At 47.9% G+C, this 17,893-nt stretch overlaps 1 protein-coding gene across 3 annotated transcripts in view; it reads left to right on the top strand.

The window, feature by feature from the left end:
* Window positions 1-3,886: 3,886 nt before the first annotated feature.
* P2RX4 (purinergic receptor P2X 4) overlaps window positions 3,887-17,893 on the top strand; it is a 245,170-nt gene continuing 231,163 nt past the window's right edge. The window contains exon 1 of one of the 3 annotated variants that reach the window (XM_086943006.1): window positions 3,887-4,318. In XM_086943006.1, the coding sequence (XP_086799132.1) occupies window positions 4,134-4,318 (185 nt within the window). In that variant the 5' untranslated portion in view covers window positions 3,887-4,133. The remainder of the gene's footprint in view (window positions 4,319-17,893) is intronic. The other 2 variants (XM_086943005.1, XM_086943007.1) reach the window with 2 other exon arrangements.

Raw genomic sequence — 17,893 nt, 5'->3', positions numbered from 1 at the left:
AAAACGGGGCCAGTCATTAATCACTCCCAGATCACTCCCTCCCACCCGAATAAACAACTCCGTTCAGCATCCTCTTTCTTGGCTACAGTCCCCAGGATCAAGAAATCCAGAAGTGGAGGCCGGTTATTCTCTTATAACTCGGCCAAACTCTGGAACTCCCTCCCCCTCCATCTGCGCTCCGAACCTAACCTACTTCTGTTCCGCAAACACTTAAAAACCTTCCTACTCAATAAAAACGAATAAATCCTCAATGGTTTTCCACTGGCAAGTGTCGTCCGTAGCGTTGGGACGCCTGAGGGCAGCTATCGCGCTTTACAAATGAGCTTTTCATTTCATTTCATTGTCTGTCAGGGAACTCTTTCCTTCTCCCGGACCGACGATGATTGAGGACAACAGCTCTTTATTCATCACATAAGCGAAACCGATGCATTACTAATGCTTGTTCATTATGGCTTGTGCTCCGGATTCAGGCCAATTATGCATTTCATCCACTCTAATAGGTTCCTTCCAATTGGAAGGAGATGTTCATCTATTTCCACTGATGTTGTTCAGCAACTTTACAGCCCTCTTTGTTGCTGAGCAGGTACAGGACTCTGGTCATAGGGCCTGAAGGGTGACTACCTCAAATTCCTTTATTCTACAGGGGCTCACAGGCTGCTGTGTAAGGAAGCATTGGTTCTGTTATATAGCATTGTTCAAGTAATTCCTTTCTGTTGCGCGTTGATTCCATGGGGTTCATGCTGATGTGTACAACTTGCGTGCTTGGTCTCTGGTGGTTGGTAATGGGCCTGAAGTGTAATGCACATTTATTGCTTTATACCAGTTTGCTTTCAGGTGCTGATTCAAAAGGACTAACAGCTGTGGTGCCCTCTTTTGACCTGGAATTTGCCCTTGGACTGGGTATAGACTGCCCTTTCCAACACTAGCCAACGATTGGCTACAGGGCATTTGCCACAGGGAGGTTGGTCCCTGCTCTCCATATCTTCTGGGCACTCTTTAGCTATTTGTGATGCGTTGACTTTTAATTTCGTCTCATCTGTGATGTAGTGGTTGAAGGTGACCGTGGAAACTGAAATTGTGTAATATGTGCCCAGACATGTAATTTGCGATTGATCGTACCTTCTTCTGGGAGGTTTCACTGAGTCATACCCCAAGAAAAGTTTGAAAAGGAAATAGGTAAAATATTGCATTTCAAAGGGCAATGTCCACATAAATTTCCTAAAAAGCCATAGGCTCTGGAAAAAACTCAATTATTCAAGTCCGTTCAATGCTACCTAACACTCCCCAGGAGTTCACCCACTTTTTTTAATAAAATGTGCTATGGGTGATCCACTGTCAAACCTTACCTCAATTGTGCCAGACCCAACATTTTGCCATTGATACCACTCTTATGCCATGGACGCCCCATTAGGCAAAAAATGACATGCAATGGGCCAGTATTATGCCATGGATGCCGTCCATATACCATGATGACCCTTATATCAAAAATTACCTCTAGTAGGTCAGAATTGGCATTTCGTAAAGGGTGCCTCTCTCCTGTATACCAAGGTTGTCCTCCCCTGCACCAAAGATTGCCTTCAATGTGCCAGCACCTGAATGTTGCTACTGGCGCCCCATATGCCAAGACTTTCCACCAATATGCCATCACCAGCAGATTTACTGCGTGTTCCTTCATATGCCAAAGGAGCTGTTTCCTCCTCCCCAGGTCTTCATTGTGGTTGGTAGTGAACATGATGTCAGGTGAGTTTATGAGGTTTTTACAGGAATATAAATATGAGAAGATAAAATAATAATAATAATAAAATATCTTTAAACATTTGGGGAAATGTTTTTTCTCTTTTCTAAGAGGGCAAGGGGATTGCCTGTCTACTAGCGGATGAATCCCCTTATTTTGCAAGGATTGTGATAGGGAAAACTTGGACTCCGCAATGAAGATTACCGGTAAATGTTCAAGATATTATGGGCGCATACAGGGCAGATGCTCTTCTCCACTGGATTTCTCTAATGCTTCATTCATGTCACTCCTTCAACTTATTCATTAGTACTCACCCTCTTAAATGTCAATGAGAGGAGGTTGTAAAACAAGCGGTCATGCCCACTCCAGTCATTTACAACCTTAAATGCGGAAGCAGGCCAAGCTCCTGTATGCAAAAATGCTCCTACCCTTTTATCACTCTCACAATCTGAGCCAAGTCTGTTTGTTCTAGTTTACACGCCTGGATGAGATTTAATGGGTTCCACATATCACCCAGGTAAAATCAATGTTCAGGTACTCATTTACATGTCTCAAATTTCTATGAAAAGGCAAGTGGAATAAAATTATATTTTTTAAATTTCTCATACCTTAGTTCACTGCCTTATTCTTGTAAGGGTGGCGAAAGTGCACCAATAAATGCCCTTTTCACAAACCGCGTGAATGAAGGAAAGAATTTTCATGGGAAAAAGAGTTTCCAAAAAATAAAGAAGGGAAAAAAGATTTTTCAGACATACACCTTAAAGCTGTTACACATAATTTTCCACTCACCCGACCAAGATGGGAGCCTAGGCAAAAGGCTAAAATTCTGTGGTGACCACTGCAAGCAAGACAGATTTTCCCCACCCTGAGATTGAAGAGCCTTTTTTTGGGGATGCACTACTTAGTTCTTGAACTTTCTCTTTGGAAGCCTTTGAATCTTAAAACCACTACCTCTCCCACCACCTTGGAAAAATCTCGGACTTTTTTTTATACATTTTAGTAGGCTGGGTCATGCTGTTCCCCCTGTTGCGAGTGCCAAGAGACTTAAAGGTGAACGAGTGATTTAAAGAAACACTATTATCTTAAATAACATAAAATGCTAGGACTAAATGGAAGATCGACATTTAAAATAGGGAACACTGCCAGCACTTGGTGTACATATAAACATTAATAAATATGTCCATCAGTATTTCTTTTCTGGGGCCGCTAAATTTGCTACTTTTTCACAGTGACCGTCAAGTTTTGTTTTTGTGGTATGATGTTGTTGGCCATTAGTACATCACTACTCAAAGCATAGTTGCCAGTTGATCTCAGGTCATGCGACACATGTAGCTTTTAAGCCAATAATAATTCGGGATTTTTTAAACCTCTATGTGCTTTGTTAGATGCAAAACTACAAGTCCACCATTCAAACATTAATTTGGATAATAAGCCTGGAGTGGGTGAGCGTCTCACCTACGACATAAGATCACGTGCATCTTGACCTTAACAGACCACCCAATCCACAAGAATTCTGTTTCCAGCCATTGTCTACAACAGGAAAAAAAGGGTGATCACAGAACCCTGTAAACATGGCAGGCTACTAAAGGGACCCCTAGTGGACTGTAAAACGTTCAACTATATCGTTTGCATTTTCGGATTGTACAGCCATACAAATAATGGAAAACTGAAACTCCATGTACCAGAATGCAATATGCTTGTCAGGCGCATCTGTGGGTCGGCTGGCTTTTGTATTCAAATGGATTTTACTGTCCTGGGTGCAAAGTCTTCTGCTAATGTTGACATAGTAAGAAGGCTGGTCCTCTGGCACTCAGGTAGGGTTTCCACGTGGCCATTATTATGCCGACCCGGCCAGCACGTTATCAATACAGCCAACGCTTTCATGTCAAAGCCAGTGAAATAAATAAAGAAAAAAAATCCGAAAATGCTGGTACTTTCTCCCACTTGAATTGGAAAATAAAGTACGCACTCTAAACTATTCTTGTAAGTTTACTTAAAGCAAACACACGTTTGTCACGTTGCCAAACATAACAGAGCATTTTACACAAAATCATAACCAGGTGCAAAAAAATGACCCTTCTTCAAGAGTCTCAAAACATAAACAAACAGCCGCCATTCTGCTAAGACAAAAGTGGCAACCTCATGAAAGGTGGAGTGTGGAAGTTGGCCTGGTGCAGCGGCTGCTCCAACCCCTCTTCCTCCGGACACCGTGGGTTAACGGGGTTTAAAGCCCACAGGACGCGGTGTGGTCTCTCCCCGTCTCAGGTGCGGGTCCCTGCGGTGAGGCCGCGGTGTGTGGAAGTTCCCGGCCCTCCTCCCGGTGCGGCCGCTCCGCCCTCCTCTTCCTCCCCGCCTCCCTCCGTCCTCGCGCTCCCGGCGCGCGGCTCAGCCTCATCATATGACCGCCGGCTCCGGGGAGCGGGCAGCACCGGGCAGGATGGCGGGCGGGGGCTCCTCGTGCTGCGCGCAGCTCTACGGCTTCGTCTTCGAGTACGACACCCCCCGCATCGTGCTGATCAAGAGCCGGAAGGTGGGGCTGATGAACAGGCTGGTGCAGCTCGGCATCCTGGCCTATGTCATAGGGTGAGTGGATGCCACCCTGGCCGGGCACAGCTGGCAGGCCCGGGGGAGTGGGGAAAGATGTGGGAGAGATCACACTGCTGTGGTGGAAGTGGGAGGGCTGGGTGAGATCAGGCCCCGCTGCCGCGCGCACAGAGGTCAAAGGTGGCTGAGCTGTGGAGGGTAGAGGCGGAGCACCTGGTACAGGTGAAGAGGGCCTCCAACTAGGAGGGGACCCCGGCTTCGGGGCTACCACTGGAAACCATAAACAAATACTGTAAACAGAGCTCTGTGTTCAGTTATGCCAGTATTAAAGAATGGTGTCATTTTGTGGGAGAGGTACAGAGCTGCTTTTCCAGACAGGTGCTGGAACCGGCCACACAGATTGATTTGCAACTACCTGTTCTCCAAGAGCTTTAGCGCCTTGCCTGGGTTGGAAAGCGCTATAGAAATGATGCTACAACTGATGCCAGATTTGAGGTGTGGAGAAGAGCTCTGAGACGGGGCACCTTCTGATAGAGGTGGAGATAGGGGTATGAAACGGGGGGCACTTGCTGCAATAGGTTGGTAAAGGGTACCGGGAAGCAGGGTCGGATTGACTTTTATAGGGCAGTCCGGTAGTGTCGGACAGCCTTAGGGTTGCTCTAACAGGTGAGTGTATGGGCCGCTTTTAACTGTTGGTTTCACTGCAATTGAAACAAACATTGCCTGAAGCAAACTCACATCTTTGCAATGTTCCATACCTTGCAAAACACCTAACACAGCGTGTTTTTACAAGTTCAACCTCGCCCCAATGTGCAAACTTGGAACACTTTTACAGCTTTCTAATGTATTTTAGTGCCCGGGCCTATTTTCTGTCTGAGTCCGAACCTGCCCAGAAGCCCGGCTGATACTGCGAGGCGTCTTGTTTGGGGATTTTATAGGTCATAACGTGTGCGAACTGCGAAGCCACATTCAAAGTTTTGAGGTATAAACGGGATATGAACGTGGCAGTGGCACACGAGACGAGAAAGGCATAGAGGAGAAAGAGGGAAGTAAGGAATAGTCTGGACTACCGGAATTGTGCAGCCTTGAAGGTATATATTATGCAACAGAAACGACTTAATTGTTCAGCAATGCAGAGGCAAATAATGCTTTAAATTATGCAGGTAATGGCAACTTATGTGGCACGGTCTGTGGCATTATTGCCAGAGTATCTTGACTTTTATAAACCGTAAATACAAACTCACCCAGCGCTATAGAAAATACGGAACATTCAGCCTTTCCTACTTATTCAAAATGCATTCACCAATAAGCAATAATCTTGTCTAGTTTGATAGCAAATCAATACCGATCATTGACACTATCCTGCACACCTTCCAGAGAAAAATAGTCTGTGTTAAAACAGATACAGCTGTGTAATCAGGAGAAACTATACTTAGTGCCATGAAAAATACAGCCCTGCTAAATTGTTTGATTGTAGCTTTTGGTAAGATTCAAGACTATGAAAAGAAATACGTGTTTGGGATTTGTTCAGACTGTTGAGTGGCTTTGTGAAATAACTGAGTTTGAGAACAGTGTCTGTGTTGTAAACTTAAAATAATTAAACAAAATGTTGTGAGGAAAGAGGCATCATTCAGCCCACTGTTTGAATTGGATTTAGCAAATACTTTTTTCTTTCCCACTGCATACAACAGCTCATACCCGTCCTTCAGGCGGGGATGTTGGCCTCACCTTGCAAAATTTGCATATTTGAGAAACCGGGATACAGCAATCGCAGAAGAAAGATGGCCAATGAACTTTATTAAAATGCCTGGTTTTGCACCCTCTGTGCGGCTTTTAAAAAAATAACTTTTGATTCTGTTTGTGCTACTACCTTTTTGTTTTTGTAATGAGAATCAACTATATCCGAGATACTGATACATAAAATGTAACAATCAATTTTAAATATATGAGATAAAAAAAACCCATGGGCGGTATCGTTTGGTTAGAAATGGGTGGCGTAAAGGCTTATGAGGACAAAAAAAAAAAGAAATTAAATATATGATGCAACCCAGATATTAGAATACAATTATCATTGGAACACATTCTTACCATGAAGTGGAACCTACAACATGATACAAATACAAACAAAGGGTTCCCAAAGTAGATTGGCGGACTTTAAAAAAATGTTTTAAGGTTTTAACTATGTTTTTTTTAGAATGTTTTATGGACAATTGTCCAAATAAACTTGTTTTTTGAACCTGAACCTGAAAAAAAAATAGTATTGTTTTTATCTTGCTTTTGGCCCTCAACAATGCACACAGTCACCTCTTAAGGATGCAAGGATTCCACAACCGAACTCTCTGCCTACCCCCTTTGCCCCTTCTGTTCACGCCGTGCATTGAGGAAGGGGAATACTACACAGGGACTTCCATGTCCTTGATAGGCTCTCCATTTCCACCAAATCGTATCAATTTGTTAGGGGCAGCGGCGGCTCTTGTATGCTGCCTCAATACATCTGTTCATCCTCTTCGTTGGTGTGTGTTCGTGCCCCACATTCTGGCCACATCCCTTTTCTCCGCTACGGACCCCAACAAACAGAACAACATGGCCCAGCATAACCTGGTGAGGTGTCCTGGGGATAGCCACTTCCATCAAGGCTTCCAGTTCACTAATGAGCCCCCCCAATACTCCTTCACCTTAGGGCAACCCCAAAGAGTGGGTAGGAACGTTTCCCCTTTAGCACTGCACCTAACACATGGGGTTCTCTGCCCTCCCTATCTTAAATATTGTGTAGTAAGGCCTGTGAAGTATATTGAACTGAATGAGTCTCAGTGGCTTTAATGATAACTTTCCTGGGTGCATGAAGGATACTATATGGCGTGGTACAACTTGGATACCACCTCATGGTTGATAGCTCTCCCAAGGACCCAGCCTTCCAGCGCGGAGGCCCATCTTTCTGGGAGGTCCAACTGCAGGACCCCTCCCCTCCCAAGTACATGTGTCAATTGCACATATTTGAATCTTTGGTTAGCGACTAATGCATATTCCTTCTGTAATACCTCAAAAGTCTTGAACTCCCCACCGTCTAGCGCGTTGCCTAGTGTTTCTATCTCAATTTGTTCCCAGTGATGAAAGCCAGTTAGCTTTCCACCTCTGGACAGCAATGTTCCCCTCCAAAGGGTGTGGCCAAGTTAATCCTCCCTCGCCAGCCCATAGATGGGTACATCAACCCAAAAAGCCAGGTTAACGCAATAGTCCAGCATTGTGTGCTTGGGTGTTACATCTATTAATTGTACAATGCCAACCAAGAGGGTTAGCCTTTTAATTTTGTGTCAAATCACTTTTGTGCTGACCACAATGCTACAAATATAAAAAAAATACATTAGTCTGCTTTTCAGGGGAGTGGCTAAATCATGTTTGTGGTGAACTTTCTGAATCTGGTACTATATCTTGGGTTGTTTCATAACACTTTGACCCCCTGAGGCGGAAGCCGGGAGAGTCTAGCTAGCGCTTTTAAAAATTGTATTACTGTGTAATTTGAAGTGATTTTAAACTTTATTTTACTACTTCGAGTGTGTACTTAAGGTGATTGACTACTTTCCTACCTCGATCCCCCTCTGCCACGGGATACTTTCTCGAGTGGACGCCCTGCCCTGGGACACGCAGGCCACGCTCACCACCTGACAGGCCACACCCCTACCGCCGCCACTATTTATCATGTGTTTCCACCGGAAGCGCAGCGGACGGGCGCAGCGGGGGCGCCTAAGGCAAGCCCGTCTGCGCCCGTCCGCGACCAGACCGCGGCCGGGGCCAGACATGCTGCCGGCAGTGGAACACATGGTGGAAGGATAGCGTGGTCAGGTGAGGACCTTAAAGCGCTCGATTCCCCCCATTCAAGTGCTGCCCTCACTCCACAGACCCTATGACCTTCGAACCCCCCCAGATCTGTAACAACTGTGGGATAGCTATTGGTAGGGAGGCATCCATGATACCCCCTAAGCACAAATCCCCACCTCAAACTAGCCTTAGGGCAGGCCTACTTAATTGCAGATCCCTAGCCAAACATGCAGATGATGTCTGGCTTTTATTAGAAGAACAAGAATGGGATATCCTGTTTTTAACAGAAACATGGATCAAGGAGGACAACTTGACCTCCATTGCACTCGCAGTCCCTCCGGGATTTAAAATATGCCTCGCCAACCGCCCTGGGACAAAAAGAGGCGGTGGTGTAGCCATTATTTTTAAAGAGCATTTAGCATTAACATCCTCAGCCCCCACTGCTATTCAAGGAATCGAAGGCCTTCACTTTTGCTTTCAAGTGAGCCCTCAGCTATCACTAGCAGGATTGGTGATATATCGCCCCCCGGTCGGCGCAGACCCCGCCCTAACTACCTTATTAGACATGATTGTTCAGAGCTCGCTCCTCCACCCCCTTTTTAGGTCTCGCCTGTCGATGCGCATGCGCATCGAGCAAGCGAGACTATTGCGAGTTATCCACTCTTTATCCACACTGCAAGGAATCGTGGCGATTCCTTGCAGTGCCCGTGAGTTTTAAGGTCAATGCGCATGCGCATTGAGCTTATGCGCATGCGCATTGACCTTAAAAGCGCGTGCGCGTGCACGTCCGTCTCCTAACAACACACACACACCCTCTCCCCCGCTCCGCCCCCTCCCCGCCATGTCTGCCCCCTTCCCGCCGTCTCGCATTTCTCCTCCCCCCTCCCCTCTCTTCCCTCCTTAAAAACAACGTAATGAAAACCATCGACTTGCACGTCCGTCTCCTAACAACACACACACACCCTCTCCCCCGCTCCGCCCCCTCCCCGCCATGTCCTCCCCTCTCTTCCCTCCTTAAAAACAACGTAATGAAAACCATCGACTTGCACGTCCGTCTCCTAACAACACACACACACCCTCTCCCCCGCTCCGCCCCCTCCCCGCCATGTCTGCCCCCTTCCCGCCGTCTCGCATTTCTCCTCCCCCCTCCCCTCTCTTCCCTCCTTAAAAACAACGTAATGAAAACCATCGACTTGCACGTCCGTCTCCTAACAACACACACACACCCTCTCCCCCGCTCCGCCCCCTCCCCGCCATGTCCTCCCCTCTCTTCCCTCCTTAAAAACAACGTAATGAAAACCATCGACTTGCACGTCCGTCTCCTAACAACACACACACACCCTCTCCCCCGCTCCGCCCCCTCCCCGCCATGTCCTCCCCTCTCTTCCCTCCTTAAAAACAACGTAATGAAAACCATCGACTTGTTTTTTGTTTGATATTTCACAAAATATAACAACAGTTACTGTGAGGTACTGTCTTCGAAAACAAATGACTGGCTAGTCGTGAGTAAAGACCACTGGGAACCCTATCCTACAGCTACGATTAGTTTCGTCATATATTCCCTTATTGGCTGCTGCCTCTGTCGGTTTACAGTGCCTCGAAGCACTCAAAAGAAGTTGGAAGACATCATGTTGGCGCTGCATAAAATAGGCAATAAACTGCCATTCCCTGGACATTCAAAACCTTATTCTGCAAGGATCAGTCAGTTTAAAGAACAACTGAGTTGAGAGTAAACAATGATCCTTCTACTGAATCCATTCATGCCACAACATTTATTAGATTCACTGCACTCCGGCCGATCCCTAGCCGAGTCAACAAGAAAATGCACAAACGAATCAACGAAGAGTTGCAGGAACGGACTAATCACACGCTCAACAAGAATCCGTTCAAATAACGCCCCACGAGTACAAGGAAACCTATTCAGCCATCTCACTCTGGGATGTTTGAAAGGTTTGTTAGAATCTCCGCCATGTGGTAAACATTCTACTACACAATTTCCTCACACACAGAACGGACACAGTATGTGCAGCAGCACTGACTGTTTCCTCACACACACAGGACACTGGGTGTGCAGCAGCACATGCTTCCCTCACATGCAAAGAACAGCTGCAGCACTGAACACTTCCGCACACAGAACAGACACAGCATGTGCAGCAGCACTGACAGTTTCCTCACACACACAGGACACAGGATGTGCAGCAGCACATGCTTCCCTCACATGCAAAGAACAGCTGCAGCACTGAACATTTCTGCACGCACACAGACCAGACACAGCATATGCAGCAGCACTGACCGTTTCCTCACACACACAGGACACAGGGTGTGCAGCAGCACATGCTTCCCTCACATGCAAAGAACAGCTGCAGCACTGAACATTTCTGCACGCACACAGACCAGACACAGCATATGCAGCAGCACTGACTGTTTCCTCACACACACAGGACACTGGGTGTGCAGCAGCACATGCTTCCCTCACCTGCAAAGAACAGCTGCAGCACTGAACATTTCTGCACGCACACAGACCAGACACAGCATATGCAGCAGCACTGACCGTTTCCTCACACACACAGGACACTGGGTGTGCAGCAGCACATGCTTCCCTCACATGCAAAGAACAGCTGCAGCACTGAACACTTCCGCACACAGAACAGACACAGCATGTGCAGCAGCACTGACAGTTTCCTCACACACACAGGACACAGGATGTGCAGCAGCACATGCTTCCCTCACATGCAAAGAACAGCTGCAGCACTGAACATTTCTGCACGCACACAGACCAGACACAGCATATGCAGCAGAACGACCGTTTCCTCACACACACAGGACACAGGGTGTGCAGCAGCACATGCTTCCCTCACATACAAAGGACAGCTGCAGCACTGATCGCTTCCTCAAGCACACAGACGAAACACAGCATGTGCAGCAGCATTGACAGTTTCCTGACACACACAGGACACTGGGTGTGCAGCAGCACATGCTTCCCTCACATACAAAGGACAGCTGCAGCACTGAACGTTGCCTCAAGCACACAGACCAGACACAGCATGTGCAGCAGCACTGACCGTTTTGCTCACACACACACACAGGACACTGGGTGTGCAGCAGCACATGCTTCCCTCACATACAAAGGACAGCTGCAGCACTGAACGTTGCCTCAAGCACACAGACCAGACACAGCACCCACCCTCACCCTCACCCGCACCCCCCTCACCCTCACACCCCTCACCCTCACACCCCTCACCCTCACCCCCCTCCCCACCCTCACCCTCACCCTGACACCCCTCACCCCCCTCACCCCCCTCACACTCACACCGCTCACCCTCACACCCCTCACCCTCACACCCCTCACCCTCACACCCCTCACCCTCACACCCCTCACCCTCACACCCCTCACCCTCACACCCTTCACCCTCACACCACTCACCCTCACACCACTCAGTGCTACAACACATTTTGGGTTACAATATGTGTCAGATTTACGAAACATAAAACTATTGGCATTGTAAATAACAAAGCAATTAGTTTCGCAATTTAAAAAACAAAAACATCCTCACCCTCAAACTTTCACCCTCAACACCTCACTCACCCTCACTCTCACTCACCCTCACTCACCCTCAACACCTCACCGTAACTCACCCTCACTCACCCTCAACACCTCACTCGCCCTCACCCTCACTCACCTTCAACACCTCACCCTCAACGCCTCACCCTCACTCTCACTCACCCTCACCCTCACTCGCCCTCACTCTCACTCACCCTCACTCACCCACCCTCACGCTCACCCTCACTCACCCTCAACACCTCACCCTCACACAGTGCAATAGGTCTCAGACCATTTCAGTTAGAGCTTTTAGAAATGTTTATGGCTTTTTTTATTTGTAATTCTTTAGCATTGGCTACAGGAAACAAAAATGCTAAACATTTACCAAAAAAACCCATAAACAATTCTAAAAGCACTAACTCTAATGGTGCGAGACCTATTGCATTTCCAATGCTTGTTATTGTGGTAGGTGATTTCAATATCCATATGGATAAACCCGACTGTGCCCTGGCAGAATTGCTAAAAACCATGTTAAATACGGCCAGTCTCAGACTGATCAATGAGGGCCCTACACACACTGGGGGCCACACTATTGATCTCATCTTTTCTAATATCAAGAATGTGATATCTGAGACTCCTCTCCCTCTGACATGGTCAGACCACTCACTCGTCCCTTTTACACTGAACATTGTGAATGACATCTCCGCTGCGAGTAAAAGCTACTACCTGAAGAGGCAATGGAAAAAACTGACCCCTGATACTATGTGCCCTGTCCTAGCGCAATCCTCCCCATCCCTGACAAATAATGCCAATACGGATGCTCAACTACTTAATGAATGGATCGGAAAGATGGTCTCCTCCATTGCTCCAGCCTCTCGAGCTCTATCTAAAAGAGACTCCCTCTCAGCTCCCTGGTTCTCGCAAGAACTTAGGAATGAGAAAGCAGCCTGTAAAAAACTGGAGAGACTCTGGAGAGCAAGCTATGGGCCGGAAGAAAAAGCTAGGTATAAAGAAGCCTCCAAAAAATTCCGGAAAGCTATCAGAAAAAGTAAAAAGCGTTTCTATGCGGACGCGATTCTTCAGGCAGAACAGTCCAGCAAACAGGTCTTCAAAGTGGTACAGTCGTTCTTCAAACCAAAATGCATTGAAAGAGAGGTTGTACCCACAGCTACGCTATGCGAACAAATTTCAGAGTTTGTTGACCAAAAAATAAAAAAAGTATATGAGTCATTTGGTCCAATAATAAAAACTGTGAAGCAGGACCTAGCGAATAATGGTGGGCCAGGCGAGATCCTCACCCAGTTCATGCATATCCCCCTGATGGAGGTAAGGCAGGAACTTATCTGCTGCAAATCCGGCTCCCCTGACGACCCCTGCCCAGCTAAACTATGGAGTGCCATAGCGGACTCGGTCGCCCCCACACTTCAAGGTATCTGGAACTACTCCATCATGTCGGGCATATTCCCGGACGTCTGGAAGCACGCTACTCTCCTACCCCTAAAGAAAAAACCTAATGGGGACCCAGATGACCTTTCGAATCTCCGCCCAATATCCCTATTAGCTGCCCCGGGAAAAATGCTGGAAAAAGTTATACAGCGCCAACTGAGCAAATTTGTAGAAACCACCAACATTTTGCATGAAACACAATCTGGCTTCCGTCCCGGCTTTAGCACAGAAACTGCGCTCATTGAAGTTGCCGAGTCTGTGAGGTGGTCGATGGATGCAGGAAACTCAGCAATGCTGGTACTCCTGGATCTGTCGGCCGCCTTCGATACGGTGGACCACGCCAGACTACTCAGCCGGCTGGCGGAGATAGGTATTCAGGACAGAGCGCTGGGGTGGATAAACTCCTACCTATCTCAGAGAACGCAGAAGGTGGCACTTGGAACGATCTCTTCCACACCCAAAACCCTCAGCTGTGGAGTCCCGCAGGGGTCGGCCCTCAGCCCCCTTTTGTTCAACATCTACCTGGCTCCTCTCTTTACGCTAATTGCCAACTGGGGTGTCAAGGCAATCTCATATGCTGACGACACCCAGTTGGTATTTCCTTACTCTGAGATGACGCAGGAGTCTTTCTCTAATTTCAAAGGCTGTCTCCAGGATATAGCACACTGGATGAACACTAATAAATTAAAACTTAATGCCAACAAAACCGAAGTCATCTTCTTCCCTCCCCCCCCCCCCCCCCCCCCCCCCCCAGATCTCTGGTGGCCAACGGAGATGGGCCCGCCCCCTTCACCCAGTCACTCGGCAAAAAATCTTGGTGTGAGATGGGATGATAACATGTCCTTTTCATCCCATATCCATCAAGTCGCCGGATGCTGCCTGAGCAAGCTGAGAAACCTCCGAAAAATCCTAAGATTCCTACCAGAGAGCTGCAGAAAAACGGTTGTCCACGCGAATGTCACCTCCCGACTGGACTATGCCAATGGTTTATACCTTGGACTCCCAAAATACCTGACTCACAAGCTTCAGGTAGTTCAAAATGCGGCTGCGAGACTACTACTGCGAATCCCGTTCAAGCAGTCGGTCTCTCCGCATCTTCGAACCCTGCATTGGCTGCCAGTAGCCAACAGAATAAAATTCAAAGCTCTGACGCTGGCGTTCAGATCTCTGTATGGCTCCTGCCCACAATACCTGAAAAACCGCCTCCCAAGATATTCCCAAAGTCGCGCATTACGGTCCAACGACCGTGTCCAGCTGGCCGTCCCGCGCGCAAAAAAAAGGCCCGACTAGGCGGTCGGACCTTTTCAGCAAACGTCTCCGCTCTGTGGAACTCATTGCCTCAAGCAATCCAACAGGCCCCCTCTGAACCCTGCTTTAAGAAACTACTAAAGACCTGGCTATTCACCCAGCCACGCTAGCTTTCCTATCTTCAGCCCAGGTCATTTGTGTTCCACTAGCGCCGGGACACCTCCTTCGTGAGGTAGCTGTTCGCGCTGTATAAAATCCAGTATTATTATTATTATTATTATCTGGGCTATAATGACAGTTTTAAATTTCAGTTAATGGCATACTGCGGTTCGGTAAGCGCTGATTCCAAGACAGGATGTTGGCGTAGTCCGGTTGGCCCACTGGAGGGTTATCAGTTGTTGTGATGCACAGACAGCTGATGTGGTTGTCCTAGGAGGGCTCTAGCGCAGAAGTGAGTCGGGCTGAGGGGACCAGGGGAGAGCTGTGGAGGCCTGCTGCTGGAGGTGCAAGAGTGGCGGCTGGAAGCTGCAGCTGCAGAACATCAGGCAGAGGTGGGGCTGTTTGTTGGGGTGAGAGTGGCGGCTAGAAGCTACTGCTGCAGGAGAGCGGGGCAGAGGTGGGGGTGTTTGTTGGGGTGGTGGGAAGCGTGCTGCTTCTTGTAAGTAGGGGGCAGCACAGGCGGTCTGGTGCAGACCCCATGAAGACCTTCTGTGGCAGGTGCAGTGGTAGCTTTTGGTCTGGTGGGCCTGCTGTAGGAGGACTAGGAATGGCTGTGCTGCTGGTTACCTGGGCTGGTAAGGGGACCAGAGCAGGGGCTCTTGATTTTTGCTACTCCAGCAAAGCGGTAGGGAGGCAGGAAGTCAAGTAGGCGGGTGAGCTCTCTTGCAAGAAAAAAGAGCAATACGACTGGAAACCTGTTACTCGGGTAAAGGTGAGCAGGAAAATTGGGCCAAACCATCAACTCCATGGTAAGGGTGGCACTGGCGGTCAGGAGCGGTCTACTGTAGGTAAGCAAGATAATGGAGGGGCGGCGAGAGCAGATGGTTAGAGAGGGAGAGCACCAGAGGTATGGGTAGGTTCAAGTAGGGGGTCATCATGGTTGGGCCAAGGAGCCTTGCTTTTCTTGTAAGGGGTAGGGAGCACAGGTGGATGGACTGTTCAAGATAAAAAAGGGCTTATTCTGGAAGGGAAGCACGTGCTGCTGTTAGATTTTGAGGGTTACGTGGATGTCGAGGGAGTGTGGCAGAGGCTTTCTGTACCGACAGGATACCATAGGGACTGGTGAAGCCCTCTCTGCTCCACGGACAGGGGCAGTGTATAGGTTGGGAAGGCTGGCTGTGCTGCTTCACATGAAATGCAAGTAAAAATGCTGGGGAAGATCTGCTGCTCATGTTTAGGGGAGGCAACAGAGGGGGTGGGTCCTTCAGATGGGGCTGAGAATGGAACTAGGGGCTACACGATCTGCTATAGATAACATGGAGCACTCTAGGAATAGACCAGCTGCTATTAAAGGGGCTGTATATAGATGCAGGGGACACATCTGCACTATTGAGGGGTACTATGAAGAACAGGAGCTTTCTGGTGCAGGGAACGACAGCACTCAGTTTGGAGATCAGCAGGTGGACCAATTAGGGGATCTGCTGCTCCAGATGAATGGGAGGTGGTACTCGGGTTTTGGGGATCTTTGCTCCAGGTAAGGGAAATGGCGCACACAGGCTTTGTGGACCTGCTTCTTCAGGCAAAGGGTGGGCGGCACAAAGATACAGTAGAACCACTGTGTCAGATTCACATCTGTAGCGAAGGAGCATCGCTGCTTCAGGATGGACTGAGAGGGGGAGAACTCCATACCCCAGGATTCCAGCAGTGACAGACATGAGGATGGCTCCTACCCCAAGGATGGAGATGGCTCCCATGGTAGAAGGAAGAATATCTCTCTCAGTTTGGACAAGGGACAAGGAGAGCCCCTACCCAGGAAGGACAGGGAGCGAGGCAAACCCTTACTTTTGGGTGGACAGCGAGGAACAGCAACATCCACCTCTTACCTCGCATAGATGAGAGCCTGTTCCTGCTCTGATAGACAAGCACAGACCCTAGCCGCCGCTTGGTGGTGAGCTCATCAATTAAGATACACTTAAGGGAATTACACTTCCTCTGGCTTCGGACCTGCCCATCTACCACCGCCCCTACTATCTTTCCTTCTCAGGCTCCCCCAGAGAGGACAGCTTTCACAAGCTCTGAGAGTGGGGCCCCTGTACCTGAGCAGACGTGGTCTAAAGGACATAGAGCGCAGGCTAGAGGTATAAAATCCAATGGGGCCCCTGACCTAAGCCCTTTTTGTTCCCACTTAGTCTCTGGCTCAGAGCTGCAATTTCGCAGCCTCCAGTTCCCCTTAATTTTGTGGTCACTGTTGGGCTTTTTTTGGGACCGACTAGAACCCAAAAAGATAGATCAACATGTGCCACCATCTCTGGGCTTTAAATTGTCTTTAAAAAGTGCCTCGGTTATGCATTTGGGGTTAGTTTCAGATGAATGACGCATTTTAGGTCTTCTAATTCTACCTGTACAAAAGGGTTGTTCACATCTGGTGTTATCTTTTACTGAGAAGAATGCAATCGGGCTCCACCAGGGACACCTCTTCCAGATACTTGGTAACACCTGTAAATTGCTGGATGTGCCACATCGTAAAATAATCTTGTGCTTACTGTATATAAAGTTGCAAAAAGTGGCACGAATTTTTCTGAAGTAATTTTTTGTTGTTTGGAAGACATTGCCTCGTGGAGCCTTGGGTTAAAGTCACCACAGTGGCCTACGCTTGGCACACAGTAGGCCTGAGCTCTTAACGGTTAAACGATGTGCACACTTGGACTCGTGTGTTTAAGCTGTCTGCCCCAGACATGGAGCATTGTATGTAATGCTGTTGCTTTCCATCCTCAGATTGCTGCTAGCTCAGAAAGTCTCCCACAATACGGCTAAAACTATGCATGAAAAATTGACCCTGGCTTCCGCTTGAATCCACTCCTTTCCGTCTTGAGAGGAGACTTTTATCCTCCATCCTCTGCATGTCTTCTGTTTCTTAGTTCAGTCTCCTCTGTCTCTTGCCTGTTTGCACGAATCTCTCTTATTCTAATTCTGCAATTGGTTGGTACCTCATTGCATAGATCACTGCCTCTCCCTTAGAACTCTATCCCTGCAACCTAACACTATGTAATCTCCTCAGCCATCTCGCCAACCATTCACCTGAACCCATCTAGTCCCCACTAACACTCACATCTAAGTGGTATTAATATCATCTGTCACACAGTAACTGGAGTAAATGCATGTCGTTGTTTGTTGAGTGCCCATGACTAATCCCAATAATCACCGGATTAACCACTAACCGCGGGTTTTGGAGTAGCGTGCAAATTGCTGTCCAGTGATTCAGTGCCTCGTCAGGGGTAGTAAGCGCTATATAAATGCAATTACCATATTTTTAACATTTTCATTCTTTATGCCCCCTTGGTTTGTGTTTAATAAAATAAGGTTAGACCTCTTTTATAACTGAGCTGCATGTTCCTCTTTACGTT

The sequence above is a fragment of the Lissotriton vulgaris genome, chromosome 11 (assembly GCF_964263255.1).
Source record: "Lissotriton vulgaris chromosome 11, aLisVul1.2, whole genome shotgun sequence".
NCBI lineage: Eukaryota > Metazoa > Chordata > Amphibia > Caudata > Salamandridae > Lissotriton > Lissotriton vulgaris.
The sequence above is the reverse complement of the archived record's forward strand: the minus strand, read 5'-3'. Positions and strand labels throughout refer to the sequence as shown.